This window comes from Parathielavia appendiculata, assembly GCF_033297405.1.
Source record: "Parathielavia appendiculata strain CBS 731.68 unplaced genomic scaffold N657scaffold_5, whole genome shotgun sequence".
In the NCBI taxonomy this organism is placed as follows: Eukaryota; Fungi; Ascomycota; class Sordariomycetes; order Sordariales; family Chaetomiaceae; genus Parathielavia; species Parathielavia appendiculata.
Window position 1 is genome coordinate 385,249 of NW_026944224.1, and position 14,631 is coordinate 399,879.

The 14,631-nt window shown below is 55.9% G+C and overlaps 6 protein-coding genes across 6 annotated transcripts in view; 3 read left to right on the forward strand and 3 right to left on the reverse strand.

The window, feature by feature from the left end:
- The window catches only part of N657DRAFT_571124 (uncharacterized protein), a gene marked incomplete at both ends in the record, with an annotated part of 1,920 nt that extends 1,232 nt beyond the window's left edge, over window positions 1–688 (forward strand). The window contains one exon of the mRNA XM_062788789.1: window positions 20–688. Coding sequence (XP_062647966.1) covers window positions 20–688 — 669 coding nt within the window. The remainder of the gene's footprint in view (window positions 1–19) is intronic.
- A 129-nt stretch (window positions 689–817) lies between these two features.
- Window positions 818–2,852, reverse strand: N657DRAFT_633330 (SGT1-domain-containing protein; the record flags this gene model as incomplete). The annotated part of the gene is made up of 2 exons (XM_062791207.1): window positions 818–2,571; window positions 2,621–2,852. The coding sequence occupies 2 exons, from the start codon at window positions 2,850–2,852 to the stop codon at window positions 818–820; spliced, it is 1,986 nt and encodes a 661-aa protein (XP_062647967.1).
- Window positions 2,832–3,205, reverse strand: N657DRAFT_644401 (uncharacterized protein). The gene has a single exon (XM_062792757.1). The coding sequence runs from the start codon at window positions 3,107–3,109 to the stop codon at window positions 2,915–2,917; it is 195 nt and encodes a 64-aa protein (XP_062647968.1). The 5' UTR covers window positions 3,110–3,205; the 3' UTR covers window positions 2,832–2,914.
- A 217-nt stretch (window positions 3,206–3,422) lies between these two features.
- Window positions 3,423–7,141, forward strand: N657DRAFT_655504 (P-loop containing nucleoside triphosphate hydrolase protein; the record flags this gene model as incomplete). Its single annotated transcript, XM_062794608.1, has 7 exons — window positions 3,423–3,557; window positions 3,623–4,660; window positions 4,697–4,783; window positions 5,018–5,197; window positions 5,279–6,880; window positions 6,948–7,048; window positions 7,102–7,141. 7 exons carry the CDS (start codon window positions 3,423–3,425, stop codon window positions 7,139–7,141), a joined length of 3,183 nt encoding a protein of 1,060 aa, XP_062647969.1.
- A 218-nt stretch (window positions 7,142–7,359) lies between these two features.
- N657DRAFT_644403 (ubiquinone biosynthesis protein COQ9) lies at window positions 7,360–8,855 on the reverse strand. The gene is made up of 2 exons (XM_062792758.1): window positions 7,993–8,855; window positions 7,360–7,868 (listed from the first exon to the last, which is right to left on the reverse strand). The coding sequence occupies exons 1-2, from the start codon at window positions 8,584–8,586 to the stop codon at window positions 7,536–7,538; spliced, it is 927 nt and encodes a 308-aa protein (XP_062647970.1). The 5' UTR covers window positions 8,587–8,855; the 3' UTR covers window positions 7,360–7,535.
- A 3,459-nt stretch (window positions 8,856–12,314) lies between these two features.
- N657DRAFT_633333 (RNA-binding domain-containing protein) lies at window positions 12,315–14,066 on the forward strand (the record flags this gene model as incomplete). Its single annotated transcript, XM_062791208.1, has 8 exons — window positions 12,315–12,516; window positions 12,581–12,633; window positions 12,740–12,747; window positions 12,809–12,902; window positions 12,964–13,116; window positions 13,168–13,219; window positions 13,291–13,721; window positions 13,782–14,066. The coding sequence occupies 8 exons, from the start codon at window positions 12,315–12,317 to the stop codon at window positions 14,064–14,066; spliced, it is 1,278 nt and encodes a 425-aa protein (XP_062647971.1).
- Window positions 14,067–14,631: the final 565 nt, after the last annotated feature.

Below are 14,631 nucleotides of genomic sequence, written 5' to 3' on the forward strand. Positions count from 1 at the left end.
TGAGGGAAAGGGGGATGAGGGAAAGGGGGATGAGGGAAAGGGGGATGAGAGAAAGGGGGATGAGGTAGGGTTGAAGACAAGGGAAGGTGGTGATGTGGACGGAGAGGCGAGGAATGGGAAAGGGGAAAAAGTAAAAGAGATACAAAGGGCGGATGTACAACAGGGGGAGGAGGGCGAGAAGGCCGCACCAACGGAAACAGACTCGCATCCACGGCACCGACTACGGGTCACCGGCCTCTGCGACTGGAGCAGCTGTGTGTTTGGCGACCCCCTCCTCGCGGCCGTGTTTAGCGACCCGCAACAGCAACAGCCGCCCTCGAGCGCGTTCCTCGGGGGCTTCAGCGGCGAGAAGCAGCGCGAGCCCAACCCAGACTACCACCACAGGAGGCCCCTCGATCCACACCACCACCTCCCCTTCCCCTTGAACGAGATTGTCATTGAAGCTACCGACACGGCCTGGATCAGGATCTTGCTCTACCAGGTCTACCACGCTGCGACGCATATCGTGGGCGAGTTCTACCGGCCGCGGCAGGACAGCAGTGCCCGGGAGCTTGAGGCGCGAAGGAAGCTGAACGAGGCGCTGGCGAGACTGGCTGAGGTGCCGGATGATGCGAAGAGGAAGCACCAAAGGCCGAGTGGCGAGATGTCGCCTGCAAAGAGACAGAGGGGCCCCGAAGAGAGGTGTTGAGGGTATTTTCAAGGAATAATGGCCGAAAGGGGGATTTCGGAGCCATTAAATGTCCTTGCAAAACAGCGGAAAATAATTGTGGATGGCAGGACATGTGTATCTGCATTGTTGCACTGCAGGATATGCGTCCTACATGTTGTCTTCATCCCAGTCCCCCTCATCGTCCCGTGGCAAGGTCATACCCATTAAACCGAGCAGGTTACCCGCGGGACCGGCCATGCCTGCCTGGCTCTTGAAGCTCTCCAGGAGGTTCTTGGCGAGGTTGTAATCAATATCCACCTCCTCGTCGCTGCCTTCGTTGTCGGCCTCTTCCCTGGGCGCAACTGCTCCTGCTGTGGATGGTCCCTCACCCTTCTCAGTGATCGAGGACGTAGCATTCGGCTTAGGGTCAAACTCCAATACGCCGTGGCCCTTGAGCTCTGATTCCATCTGCTCCATGAGCTTCCGAATTTCTTCGTCTTCGTCCTCCTCTTCTTCGGCCATCTCTCCCTGTGCCGCTTCCTCCTCGACAGCCTTTGCGTTGCCCTTCTTCTGGGTCACATCCTCCGCCGGAAGGCCCATCATATCCCGCATCATCCTCGCAAACTGCTCCTCATCAAAACTAATCTCTTTATCTTCCTCCTCGTCGTCGTCGTCGTCCTCCTCCTCCTCCTCACTGTCATTGTCCCGATCCATCTCCTCGATCTCAGCCCCCTCAATCCCCGCCGTCTCATCATTCAAAAACGCCTCAAACCTCGACACAATCTTTTGCAAATCAGCCTGCGCAGCGGCATTCCCAAAACCCCCTCGCTCACCACCACCTCCTCCTTCTCCATTATTACCACCTCCAGCCGTTCCCTTCACCTTCTCCTTAGTCTTCCCCTCCAACTCACGCTCAAACTCCTCAAAATCAATATCCATCCACCCGTCATCATCCTCCCTGTCCACTCCCTCCCATCGCGCAATCTCCTCGTCCAAAGGCAGCACCACTTCATCCCCGCCGTCCTCGGCCAGATCCTCCAGGAGTAGCGCCACCTCCCTGATGACACGGTTCGAACTCTCGTGCGCCTGCGCTGCTTGTAGTAGCATCTCGAAACCCGTAGTGAGCTTCATGCCCAGTTCAAGCCGCGCCAGTTTCTTTTTCGCTTCTGCGGCTCTTGCCGATTCCGGTGCTGCTGCTGCTGCAATCGTCGTCGTCGCAACCTCGACCTCGGCGTCGCGCAGCCGGTTGCTCCATACCAGCGGCGGCGGGAAGTGCTGCATCACGAGCTGCGCGTAGAGGACGCGCGTGAAGCGGACGCTGACTGTGACGAGGTCGGTGGGCGGGAAGATGAGTTTGTTTGAATTAGGAGAGAGAAGAGGCTTGAGGGAGTCCGCGGTGCGCAGGTAGAAGGCTTCGGTTGCCGGGGCGATGGACTTGGGTAGGGTCTGGAGGATGTAGGCTAGTTTTCGCGGGATGGTGGCCCGGGAGTGGTGGAGGGAGGTGAGGATGTGGGAGGGATATTTTTCGAGGCGGTAGAAGGCTTCTGCTTCGACTAGGGGGGAGTAGACGAGGGCGGAAGACGGGGTGGTTCTGAGCGTTGAGATGGCTTCGGCGAGGGTAAGGGGTTTGGAGTTGGAGTTGGAGATAGAGGGGCTTGAGGTGTTCGTGGCACTGCTTGGCGGGATGATGAGCAGCTTGCCTTCGTGGATCCAGACGCGGTTGGTGTCATTCTCCGGGCTGAGCCATTTCGGAGTGACCTTGGCGGCTTCGATGAGGAGGAACTCGCCGTCATTGTCGGAGACACGGACCCAAAGGCTGGGATATGTCTTGCTCAGTTCTCGCAGGAGGTACACAATGAGCCATTCGTCCTCGACATTGTCTCCGTAGCGGGTGGTCCCATGTAGATATGGGATCCCGAGGCCTGTGTGAGAGTTAGTCACTGTTTCTTGATGACAGGAGGCAGAACGTACCCTTTTGTACCTTTGTTTCCAGCTTAAACGGCTCTCTCTGCCAGATGTAGTCCTTGGCCAGCTCATCCAGCTTCTGATCTGCAGCCTTGCGAACTGATTCCAGACTGGGAAGGGTGTTGCTCGTCTTGTCGCCAATGACGAAGAGCATGTACTCTACACAGTCCTCGGCGGGTCTCATTTGAAATCCATCAAAGTCCTCGTCTCCCGGTCGTGGCTCCCTGGCAGTGTCCATATCTAGAGGTCCGTTTACAGTCCAGCTCTGGTTCGTTCGTTAGAATGGCACAGGCATGCACCCTATATGAAATAGAAGGTCAAGTGAAAGGAGAAGCGTAGATACCTGATTTCTGCGCTAATGAAACCAACCGGGTTTGAACTGTACTGGTTCCCTTGGGGCCTTGTGCCCGAAGCAAAGTTGTATGTGATCACAAATGCGGGTGGAACGGAGGTCAAATTTTCATCCGCAAGGCCGTTCTCATGAACGCTTTGCATCTACCGTTTGTTTAATTAGACTCGTTCCGGCCATGATACCAATCTCGTTCTCTTACACACCAAGTCTCCAAGTTGAAGTTGGGTTTGATGGTGGGGTTCTGGTGGGATTCTGGTGGGGTTCTGGTGGAGCTAGCGTGCGGATCAGACGCGCTTTCAGCCCAGGCGCGTTTCCGTCCTGAAGTCACTTCCCATCCCCAAAGTCACCTCGTCGTCAAGGCATTGCCCAGGTTGTCCTTAGATTTATGGGAGTTCGAACGGCATCGTGCATCTCGTCATTTTTTGCAGGCTGGCACAGTGAGTGATCACAGCGACAATGCCCTCCAGGACCATAAACGGCCTGCAGGCAGAGCCTTCGCGGAAACGCGTCAGACACGCTGCTCCCGGGGACAGCGACGATGAAGAGGTCCTTGAGGTTCAACAGGCACGCTCAAACTTCCGGGCTGAGCCTGTAAGCATCCTGGCCCGACAGAGGTCGGTCTGATGATCGTTTATGCTTACAGCAAGAATGTTCAGCGAAAACGACCGCGCGTCTCTGATGTCGGCGATGATAAGAGCGAACGCCACTCTAATCGAAAATCCACTCCGTTGGACGACGATCAGGATGAGGCCGAACCTCAAGCACCCACCTCCCCGAGCACACCTCCGAAAACCCAGTATGAGTTAATGAGAGATAATAATTTCGAGCATCTCCGCAACGAGGCCCTCGACGACCAACGCGCAACGCAGCGGCTCCGCTTCCGCCCCAACCTGCTCGGCCAGAGCGCCATTGCCGAGAACGGCATCATCGAGAGTGTCACCTGCATCAACTTCATGTGCCACGTCCGCCTCCACTGCGAACTTGGTCCTTTGCTTAATTTCATCGTCGGAGAAAATGGAAGCGGGAAAAGCGCCATCCTTACAGCCATCACTTTGTGTCTTGGTGGCAAGGCCAGCTCGACGAACCGCGGAGTCAGCCTCAAAAGCTTCGTCAAGGAAGGCTGTGAGCGCGCCGTGCTCATCGTCAAGATCAAGAACCGCGGTCAAGATGCCTACAAGCCCGATATCTACGGCGAGTCCGTCATCGTGGAGCGCCACTTCTCCAAGACTGGCAGCAGCGGCTTCAGGGTCAAGACTGCCCTCGGCCAGGTGCACTCGGTCAAGAAGCAGGAGGTCGACGACCTCGTCGAGTACTACGCTCTGCAGGTCGACAACCCCCTGAACATTCTTTCCCAAGACAACGCCCGCCAGTTTTTGAATTCGTCCACCAAGACCCAAAAGTACAAGTTCTTCATCGAGGGCGTCCAGCTGCAGCAACTAGATAACGATTACCGGCTGATCTCGGAGAGCCTCGAGCAGATGGAGGCCAAAGTCCCGGACCAACAGGAGCGCGTCAAGCATGCCAAGGTCGCCATGGACAGGGCCCAGCGTTTGATGGATCAGGTTGAAGGCAACCGCCAGATTCGGCACAAGCTTCGGATACTGCGCAGCCAGATCGCTTGGTGTCAGGTGGAGCAGCACGAAGAAGATCTCCGCAAGAGAGAGAACGAACTTAAGGAGGCCGAAATCCGCCTTGTTGAAGCGCAGCATGATGCGGAAGCGAAGAATCAGGCCCTGCAAATAGCCGACGAAAAAGTCGAACGCGCTGAAGAGGCATTGCAAGTCGTCAAAGACGAGGAAGGCGAAGTCCAGGAGCGGGTAAATAGCGCCAGTGCCGTTTTCAAGAGGCTGAAGGACGAGATTGAGAGGCTTCACGTCGAGGAGCGCGAGGCTCACCAAGCCTTGAAGGCCAGCACCGAGCGTGTGAAGGATGCTGAACGAAAGATTGTTGTGGAACAGGAGAAGCTGGAGGCTGCCAACGGCGAGGAGCACACGATGAAATTGCGAGAGCTTGATGAGGCAAACGAGACCATCAAGCGGCTCGAGAACGAGATTCAAGAGAACAAGGATCGTGAGCCAGAAGTTGTCAACAGGGCCGACGTTTCTAAAAAGGCACTGGAGAAAATCGACGAGGAGGTCAGACGGAAGCAAAACGAGATCAACGAGGTTGAGTCGAGAATGAAGCGCCTTCAAGAAGACCGTGGATCGATATGGGATGCGTATGAGGCGCAAGTCCCTAACCTTGTCAAGAGGATTGCGAACGAGAAAGGCTTCGAAAACAAACCGATTGGGCCGCTGGGCACTCATGTCCAGCTGCTCAAGCCCGAGTGGTCGTCCATTCTCGAAAAGACCTTTGGCGCCAGTCTCAACGCCTTCCTCGTCACAAGCAAGCGCGATGAGACGCTCCTCCGCCGGATGATGAACCAATTGAATATCCGGAGCTGCCCCGTCTTCATCTGCACCCCGCATGCGCTCGACATCAGCGGCAAGGAGCCTGATCCCGAGTATGACACGATCCTTCGAGTACTCAAGATCGATAACCAGATGGTCCGGGATCAACTTATCATCAACCACATGATTGAGCAGATCATCCTGATCCCTGAGCGTGTGAGGGCCCAGCAGGTCATGTTTGACGGCGCTCCGCCACGGAACGTCAAGGCTTGCCTAGCATTCCACGACCGCAAGCGTGGTGAAGGTCTCAGACTGGCCATGAACAACGGAAACATCTCTACCAGCCCCATCCAACCGAATCCGAACCTCAAACTTCGGATGAAGACAGACTCGGATTCCCAGATCGCGCTTCTGCGGGATTCTTTACAGCAGATTTCTGCCGAATACCAGGGGTTGAATGCTGAGAGACGCCGCCTTCAACAAGAATGCCAGCGCTGCCAAAAGACAGTGGCGCAGCTGAAGAAGGATCGAAATACCCTGGAACACAAGCTACGAACGGCGCGCAACGGGGTTGACGAGATTCAGGCGGAGCTTGACAGATTCGAGAGCAGCGACTATGGCAAACTGGAAGGTCTCAAGAAGAACCTCGAGGAACTGAAGGATGAGCTGAATCACCACGGGATTCAGTATGGCATGCTGAGCGCAAAGAAGCAAGACAAAAACGCAGAGGTGGAAGAGGCTCGCGAAAAGGTCAAGGAGCAAAAGCAAGAGATGAAGGACTATGAGCAACGCCTCGGCAAGGCCGAGTCCAAACTTAAGCAAGTCCGGGAGTTGCGCCACATTTGCCTGATCGAGAAGAACGACATCATTGCGAGGATGGAGGAATACGCCGGGCAGAAGGAGAAGGCAGAGAGGAGACGGGCGAGGCAGCAAGACTATATCAAGGACGTCATAGCGCAAGCCGAGACCGTGAGCAAGGAGCGCGCGTACATCCCTGAGATTGAGACGTACGAAAGCCTTAAAAAGCAGTACGACACCCTCCGAGCGCGACTTGACAACGTCGAGAAGAACCGGGGAATGTCCGACCAGCAGGTCCACGATCACTTCAAGGAGGTGCGGGAAATGTACACGCAGGTCATCGACGATCTCGAGTCCATCACCACCGTGAACAAGCGCCTCCGGGATTCCCTCGCCGTACGCCTCGAGAAGTGGCGCAAGTTCCAGCGTTACATCTCTTCGCAGTCCCGCGCAAATTTCATCTATTTGCTCAGCGAGCGCGGCTTCCGTGGCAAGCTGATTCTTGATCACGAGCGTAAGTCACTGGACCTGCAGGTTGAGCCCGACAAGACGGAGAAGAGAGCCGCCGGGCGCAGCACCAAGACGCTCTCTGGCGGCGAGAAGTCGTTCTCGTCCATCTGTCTGCTGCTCGCCATCTGGGAGGCTATGGGTTCGCCCCTGCGCTGTCTTGACGAGTTTGACGTCTTCATGGACAACGTCAACCGCGCTATCAGCACGAATATGCTGGTGAGTTTCTGAAGAAAAGGTGATACGCGGTCTGAAAACGAATATTGCTGACAGGGTGGATTACCAGATTACTGCCGCGCGCCGTTCGGTGAATCGCCAATACATCTTCATCACGCCCAACGCGATCGAGGGTCGCACGACTCTGGACAAGGATGTCAAGATTATCCGGTAAGTTGTCCTCGGCCTGAGATGTATGAATGCTCTAACTGATGCATGACCAGCCTGACCGATCCTCGACAACGGACGCTCGCTGACCACTGATCCTCGACATTTGTAATTCTGCACATCTTGTCATGGTCTTGTTCTGCCTACCTGTACTGCGAGCGGTGTGGCAACCTGTAATGTTTTAGGGATCTAGGTTTGGGTGCCTTCTGGACCGGCTGGTAGGCGTTGAAGGGGGGGAGAAAGGCGTCTTGCTGGGTTTGCAGGGACTGTGCTCCCATGGCTCATACGATAGACGGCAGTTGATGGAGCATGTCCATATATCTAGCGAAACCTGTCCGCCTTGGACAGCATGATTATAGTGCTAATTGTACAGAGATTCTTTCTCTATCCAAATCCTACACGGCATAGCTACAGTATGATGGACAGATATTGCCCAATATATCCCAACATCGCGACTGCTTGTCCGCCGTTTGCGTGTCCCTACCGGACCCTATATTCTTAACCCCTTACTCCGCAACACATTCACCGCCGCCCCGGCGTTGAACCCAATCCACTCCCCAACCGAACGCACCGCGCCACCCGCTTGAGCCGCCTCGTCCAGTCGCCGCCGCAGGAAAGCGCGCGTCTCGCGGAAACCGGGGGACTGATCGGTGGTCTGGAACAGCTCGGCTGCGGCGTAGATGGCCGACAGCGACGCTCGCTTCGTGTACCACGAGGGGTCGACCGACACGTCACCGGCCAGGTAGAGGATCTCGTCGGCTAGCGAGGCCAGTTCGGCCAGTGAAGCGGGGATGTAGCTAGGCTGTGCCATGATTGCGAGCGCCTGGGATGACGAAATCCAGTTAGCCATTCCATCCAAATCACTCATCTTACGTATGTTCCTAACAAAAAGAGAAAACCTTGGGCGGTTGAGAAAAGGATGAGGTGAGAAGAGAATAAAACCATACCTCCTGCCACCGCCTAACCACACCCGCCGTCTCGTTTCCCAGCAACCGCGCCCACGCAAGCGCTTCGACTTTGTCCTCCACTCTCATCCTTTCACCTCCACCACTCCCGAGAATTTCAACCAGCTTCCCCTTGAGCAACGTCCGCTGCACATGCAGGTGCCATCGGATTAGGCTGAAGCTACCGTCGGGCAGGATCGACGGGCTGATGTAGAGCAGGCCCGCGTCGCGCGCCCCAAGGGCTAGGGCCTCGGGCGTAAAACCGTGCGAGGGGACGTGTGCGTAGGCAGTAGAGAGGAGGGAGGCTTCGGCTGGGGTGAAGGGCCCTGGTGGGGGCGGGTGGTCGTAGGAGTGGTATGTTCGGGCCGATCGGGCGATGGGAGAAGGCTGGATTGGGAGGCGGAGTCGTTGAGTGGTGACACAATTGTTGGATTGGGAGGTAGAAGAGGTTATGGTCCGAACTGTGCCGGTCGAGGGGCTGTACATCGGGGAGCTTGCTGTCGCCCTCTTAGGGAGGTTTATTGGCCGGGAATGGCGCAGGAGCATTCGCCGGGTTGCCGCGGCGCCGGCGGAACAGGATATAGGCCGAGTGACCATGCTCGTTTTTGCCTTCAAAGAGCCTTGTGACGCTAACTCGGAATTGGTTTCTTGTGAATGTGACCTGAGGTAGTAGGCCACCAACTTCAGTGTTGTCGTTCGATCGCACTGCAGGGAAGTCGGGAGGTTCCCGACTCATCTTGGTGAAGCTAAGATATAGTGGAGCTCGGCATGGGGCGGCCCGTAGTGTACATCAAGATTACCTTATATTAATCGGAACTCACTGGGAGCGACCGAAAGCTCCATGTCTTATTCACTTCTTGTAAGTGTATTGAGTTCGAACCAGTGTTGCTCTAGTATCTGTGACAAATAGGGGCAAGGTCACAGTCGATGGCTCTCAAGGTTCTCGCCAACTCTGGTCCAGAAGTGCTCCTGGAAAGACTCTGAGAAACCTGTACACCAGTTTGACTATGTACCTTAGCGATGCTAGGTACTGTACACAACAGGTCTACGGATGTACTATGTACTGAGTAACTAATCTAGTCGACGTTTCCACGTTCAAGACAAAACCTAGTCAAGCCTGGACAGCGACGGCATGATAGTCGAACGATGGGATGTCCGGGCGAATTTGCCGATCAATCGATGCTCGCAGCTGCGTTAAAGGTATTGATACCGAGCATGACTCTCACACTCCATTCACCATAATCATGGCGGAGGGAGCCTTCCCCCAACATAACGGAACCCCACTTCAAAGCCTTCAGCCAGCCATGATCATGCCCCGCATTGGAGAGTGTCCAGCCCATCCATAGCACGGCTTGATCTTCACAGGACAGGTTCATCACTTCGAGACGGTCCAAGCCTCTATTGGTCCCGGGTGTGTTCTTCTCAAAGCAGCAGCTAGTGTGAGGATATCCCCTGATGAATGCGCATGTGGTGGGCGGCGAGGTCCAACCTGGCCCTTCACAAACAGAATCCCAGTAGGTCCCAGGGCCTCGAGGCTCCTCTTTTTGATGAGTCGATTTGCGGCGTTGAAAGCTCACCAGAGCGAGGCTCCAAGTTCATGACGCAGCCGCCGTCACTGCATGAGCCGTTGTATTAGCGACTTCCATCCTGCATTGACCGGTCTCCTGCTTTGCTCTGGTTGGCCTGCTGGCAATCGCGACAAACCAACTGTCCGGCTCCGTTCCTCTAATGGTTGACAATTGCATTCGTTGTCCCTGCTGCCCAAGGCAGAAACATCGTGCCGGCGTTCCTTTACCTCCTTTGTCCCCCACATTGGTACTCCTTGTCACGGCGGTACATGTTCCTGAATGGCCAACTTACTTAAGGACCCTCGTTATCTTGCCTGCAAGCGGCATTGAATTCTCTTCATATACATCGATGGCTGTGGGCTAAAAAGACGTGAGGAGAACCGGATTGGCCCATGTCAAGTCGGCCCGCTCTGTCGTGTTACACTCGATGGGAGGCACGCACCAACCTGGAAGCTGATCGATCAATAGGCAGAGACAGGCCAATGTTCGTCCCTGCTGTTGTAACATGGCTTTTCCAACCGAAAGAGGGAATGTGGAAAACAGAAGACAGAAGAGACAGGACTCGGTGGAAAAATGTATCTCAACCAGCAATACAAACGAAAATCGATGTTGCGATGAGGCACGCCGTCAAGGACATGGAGCGAGGTAATCTGCGAACCCACCCGAGTAGCCCAATAGGGCTGCCATTGACCTTTGAGCTTCTGGATCACAAACTCCACAGTGGACCCTTCTGTATCCTGCTGCAGCATATGAAGTACAAGTATTTTGCAATTTTGGTAATGTTGTAAGTGGTACTGTTGGTGTCCGTTTCATCCACCGAGGTGTGTGGTCTGTGCTTTCAGTCACTGAGACCGGTTCCTTCCGCTGGACTTCTGGCCAGCACGAAATTTTTTTTCGCCAAAATGTGCCTGTGAGTTCCCCGTTGCTCCAGCCCACTCTTCCTGTGCTTCCCGCCCGCACCGCAGCGCGCACAACCCAAACCTCATCCTCAATCCCGCGGTATCATCCGCGGCCTCCACGCCTCCGCCAAGGGACTCCACAGAACCTCACATGTTGGCGGCGCTTGTGCTGGGCCACTCACCGACGTGCGTTTCCCTGTCGTCCGCCTTTTCACCCTTGCTCAAGTCCCTAGGTGACTGCGTTTCCAAACTGGTATGGTATCGGACCTCTTTTTCGGTGGTCAGACGAAGCGGCACGAGAATTTCAGGAACTGACTCTGGGCAACGCCTCCTCCAGCTGCACCTCGACTCGACCTTCTCTGGCCGCGTCGCCTGAGCAGCAGCCTTCCCACCTGAGGTTCCACTGCCTGCCCTTGTTTCGGTCTTGCAGCGCGCCTCCAACCTTCTAGGTTCGATTCGGACAGACACACGCCTGCCCGACCTGGCCTGAGGCTGATCGAGATCCCAGATTCCCTGGATTCTTTTCTCGACCGATTTCCCGGTCCTTTGTGCCAGCTTTCAATCTTGGCTTCACCTGCTTGCGACACCCCCCACCAACCCAACCCAGGCGACATCCGACCGGGAACACCTGCAGTTAGACACCGCGTTCAGCACCCAATCGTCACGTCGACGATAATTTCCCTCTGTCGAGCGGCTAAGTTGCCAGAGAAAGATTTCGACTGACCTATAGCCATGGGTAAGTGCAGAATCGTGTTGCATTCTCCATGTCCAAGCACCCTCTACCTCGAGCCTCTCCCCCCCTCTCCAGTCTTCTGCGCGCCGACCAATCTCGGGATGTTTGTTATCGTGGACATCCTTCGAGTCTTTCAATGGTGTGTTACCACCGCTTGTAACCCCAAAAACCTCCCTAGTCGTCGTCCCTGACGATTCACACACGCTCAGCAAGTTGCACCCTTGACGGCCGAGGTGCTTCAGCTCGTCGTCAAGCCTCGTCCGGCTTCCCACACACGGCGCGGCTCGCTGCTGCAGTGCCTTGTGTCCCCTCCGACGTCCTACCGTACTACATGCGGCCTCCATGTACAGAAGTACCTTCACACAAACAGCCCCCCCTTCCCTCGGCCTTCCCTGCCCTGCATGTCTATCCCATCCTGATCCACCTTCGGATTTGTTCACAACTTCCCCCGCCGCGGCACCCCGAGTACTACTCCCTCAAATTGCCACTCAGCGCTTCACTCGCTCCCGCATTCCTCCTCCACCTCACAACCACTTACCCCAAGCTTCAACCGATTTTCTTCTTCCAACCGTCTTTTTAGTTGTTCTAACCGTTGATTATTTTGCAGCTGATTCCGGAGATAACTATCGCCCGGTAAGTTTTTTCTTTCTTTCAGTTCCCTCGTTGAATCCATTTAACTCGTGGTCAATTCGACCTCAACATGGAGCTCTCTCCCGATTCTCGACCTCTCTCATTCTCACGACGGGATGCTCCTGTCGATGTGGGCCGTGCTCAAAAGCCAAGGGCTGCATTGTTCGCTGGGGTTGGCCGGTATCCACATCCCCTCGATCTCATGGATCATCGATCGCCCCCGCCATAGGTGGCCTTGATCAACGAGCTGCAGGGCGCGACGGCATCGGCTTGGTCAATCCGGCGCATCATGTCTGTCCCTCGCGCGGAAGCAGCCGGATCCGTCCCCAGCCAACCTCTGATCCATGGCGCACTATGCAGCCAATTGCTGACGAACGGCAGCGTGAGAGGTCGCGTTCCCCTCGTAGAGGACGTTCAAGGAGCCCGAATACTCGCCGATCGTTTTCGCCCCGTGATCGATCGGATAGCCGGCAGCGGAGAAGAAGTCGGTCTCCCATGACTGGACAGGCCGCAGCTGCTGGAGGAACAAGCTCAGGATACAGCGGAGCTCCGCACCGGTCGTACGAGGATCGCACAGCCCACAGAGAACAAGCCATGAACAACATTCGCGAGACATCGCAGCAGGACCGCCGCGTCTACGTTGGCAACCTGTCCTACGACGTCAAGTGGCATCACCTCAAGGATTTTATGAGACAGGGTGGGTTCTGGGGCGACGGTCGGCTACAACACGGATCCAGAGGCTAACGCTCGCGGGGTTTCAGCTGGAGAGGTGCTTTACGCCGACGTGCTGCTTCTTCCCAATGGAATGTCGAAGGTGGGCGCCTATGAGTGATTTGGCTGGTTCTTTTGTGGTCCTTTCCTCTCGGTTTTTGATGGATTGTTGGATTGACGGGTTGGGACGTTGTCCGAGGTGAATTTAGGGATGCGGGTAAGTTCAGTCTTCGAGCTGCCGGATGATTACTATCAAGTTGCTAACCTTCTCTGTCTAGTATTGTGGAGTATGCCACGAGGGAGCAAGCTCAGCAAGCTGTAGCGACACTCAGCAACCAGAACTTGATGGGCAGACTCATCTACGTCCGAGAGGTGAGGCATTCGCCCGCGTATAATGCCATTTTTTGCATCGGTCGTATTGACTTCAAACCAGGATCGTGAAGCCGAGCCTCGCTTTGGTCCTCCGGGTGGTGGTGCTGGCCGCGGCGGATTTGCTGGTGGCATGGGCGGCCCGGGCTTTAATGCTGGCGGTGGCTTCAACCAAGGCATGGCTGGCGGCGGCGGCCGTCAGATTTACGTGTCGAATGTTCGTCACCTTCTGTGACTCGATGGTTACTGTACTAATCCTCTCCGATAGCTGCCCTTCAACGTCGGCTGGCAGGATCTGAAGGATCTTTTCCGACAGGCTGGTAAGCAAAGCCAACGGATCCGCTCTGACGTTCAACTGTAAATTGACTTCGCTTTTCTTTTACTTTGACAGCTCGCGTCGGTGGCGTCATCCGCGCCGATGTCCACCTCGGTCCTGACGGCCGACCCAAGGGGTCCGGCATCGTGGTTTTCGAGTCCCCTGAAGATGCGCGCAACGCTATCCAGCAGTTCAACGGCTACGACTGGCAGGGCCGCATGCTCGAGGTCCGTGAGGATCGCTTTGCTGGTCCTGCCATGGGCGCCGGGGGCTACGGCCGTGGCGGTTTTGCTGGCGGACGCGGTGCCTTTGGAGGCGGCTATGGCCGAGGTGGATTTGGCGGAGGTCGCGGCGGGTTCGGTGGCTACGGTGGTCGCGGCGGTTATGGAGGCGCTGGCGGTGGTCCCGCTGCCTACGATGCCGGCAACGCCTCGGTCCCCCCCAACCCCTTCACCGATAATGCTACCGCCGGTGTCGAGAAGTGCGACACGATCTATGTCCGCAATGTAAGTTCGACCACGGGTCTCGCTGAGCCTTCAGATTTAAATTGATTAACCGTTTCTCAGCTCCCCTGGTCGACCAGCAACGACGACCTGGTTGAGCTCTTCTCCACCATCGGCAAGGTTGAGCAAGCCGAGATTCAGTACGAGCCGAGCGGTCGGTCTCGCGGCAGCGGTGTGGTCCGCTTTGATAACGCAGACACTGCCGAGACAGCCATTGCCAAGTTCCAGGGCTACCAGTACGGTGGTCGTCCTCTCGGCCTGAGCTACGTCAAGTACATCACCCCTGGCGGTGGTGACAGCATGGATACCGATCCCCACGGCGGCCTCACTCAGGATCAGATTATGTGAACAATGCTCTGGTTCATTGGGCGCGCAATGGGTTATGGATCGCTTCGGGTTTTGAGCAGCCCGGAATCAGTACGACTGGGGTTGCATGCGGTTACACTGCTTGATGCGGTTTCATCGTTCAACAAGCCACCGATTCGGAATTCCGGCGTTTTCGTACCTGGCGCGTCTCGGCATACTCGTCCTTTTTCTTTCCTTTCTCTCTGTCTCTTCGACGTTTATCTTGATTTGCTATCTATCGCCCCAGTACGGCGAAGCAGAGCAACGGCGCGACTCATTAGATGGGACGAGCTGCATGCTCAGCAGCCTGCGCCTCAGCGGCGCATGGTCTCGGGGAGAATGCTCTGGTTCGGAAGGATGAAGAGGGGGCCTACGAGGTCCGTTTCCTACTTTCGGCACTCGGCAACTCACGATCGTGAAAAGTTCTTCGATGGTTTCTCTCGTTGAGGCTCTGCGTTTCTGTCTCGGGACCCGCAGGAATTGGGAAAATCGGAGGGCTGTTTACCCTAGAATGTATTGTCGAATAAGCATCTGATTCTCCCGTTGATGGTGGCGTTCGATGGAAGGG

Coding starts and splice junctions, on each gene's coding strand:
- N657DRAFT_644401 (XM_062792757.1), bottom strand. CDS start 3,109: ATGCAAAGCGTTCATGAGAACGGCCTTGCGGATGAAAATTTGACCTCC.
- N657DRAFT_644403 (XM_062792758.1), bottom strand. CDS start 8,586: ATGGTCACTCGGCCTATATCCTGTTCCGCCGGCGCCGCGGCAACCCGG. Junction 7,869..7,992: donor TGGTTAGGCGGTGGCAGGAG/GTATGGTTTTAT, acceptor TCGTCATCCCAG/GCGCTCGCAATCATGGCACA.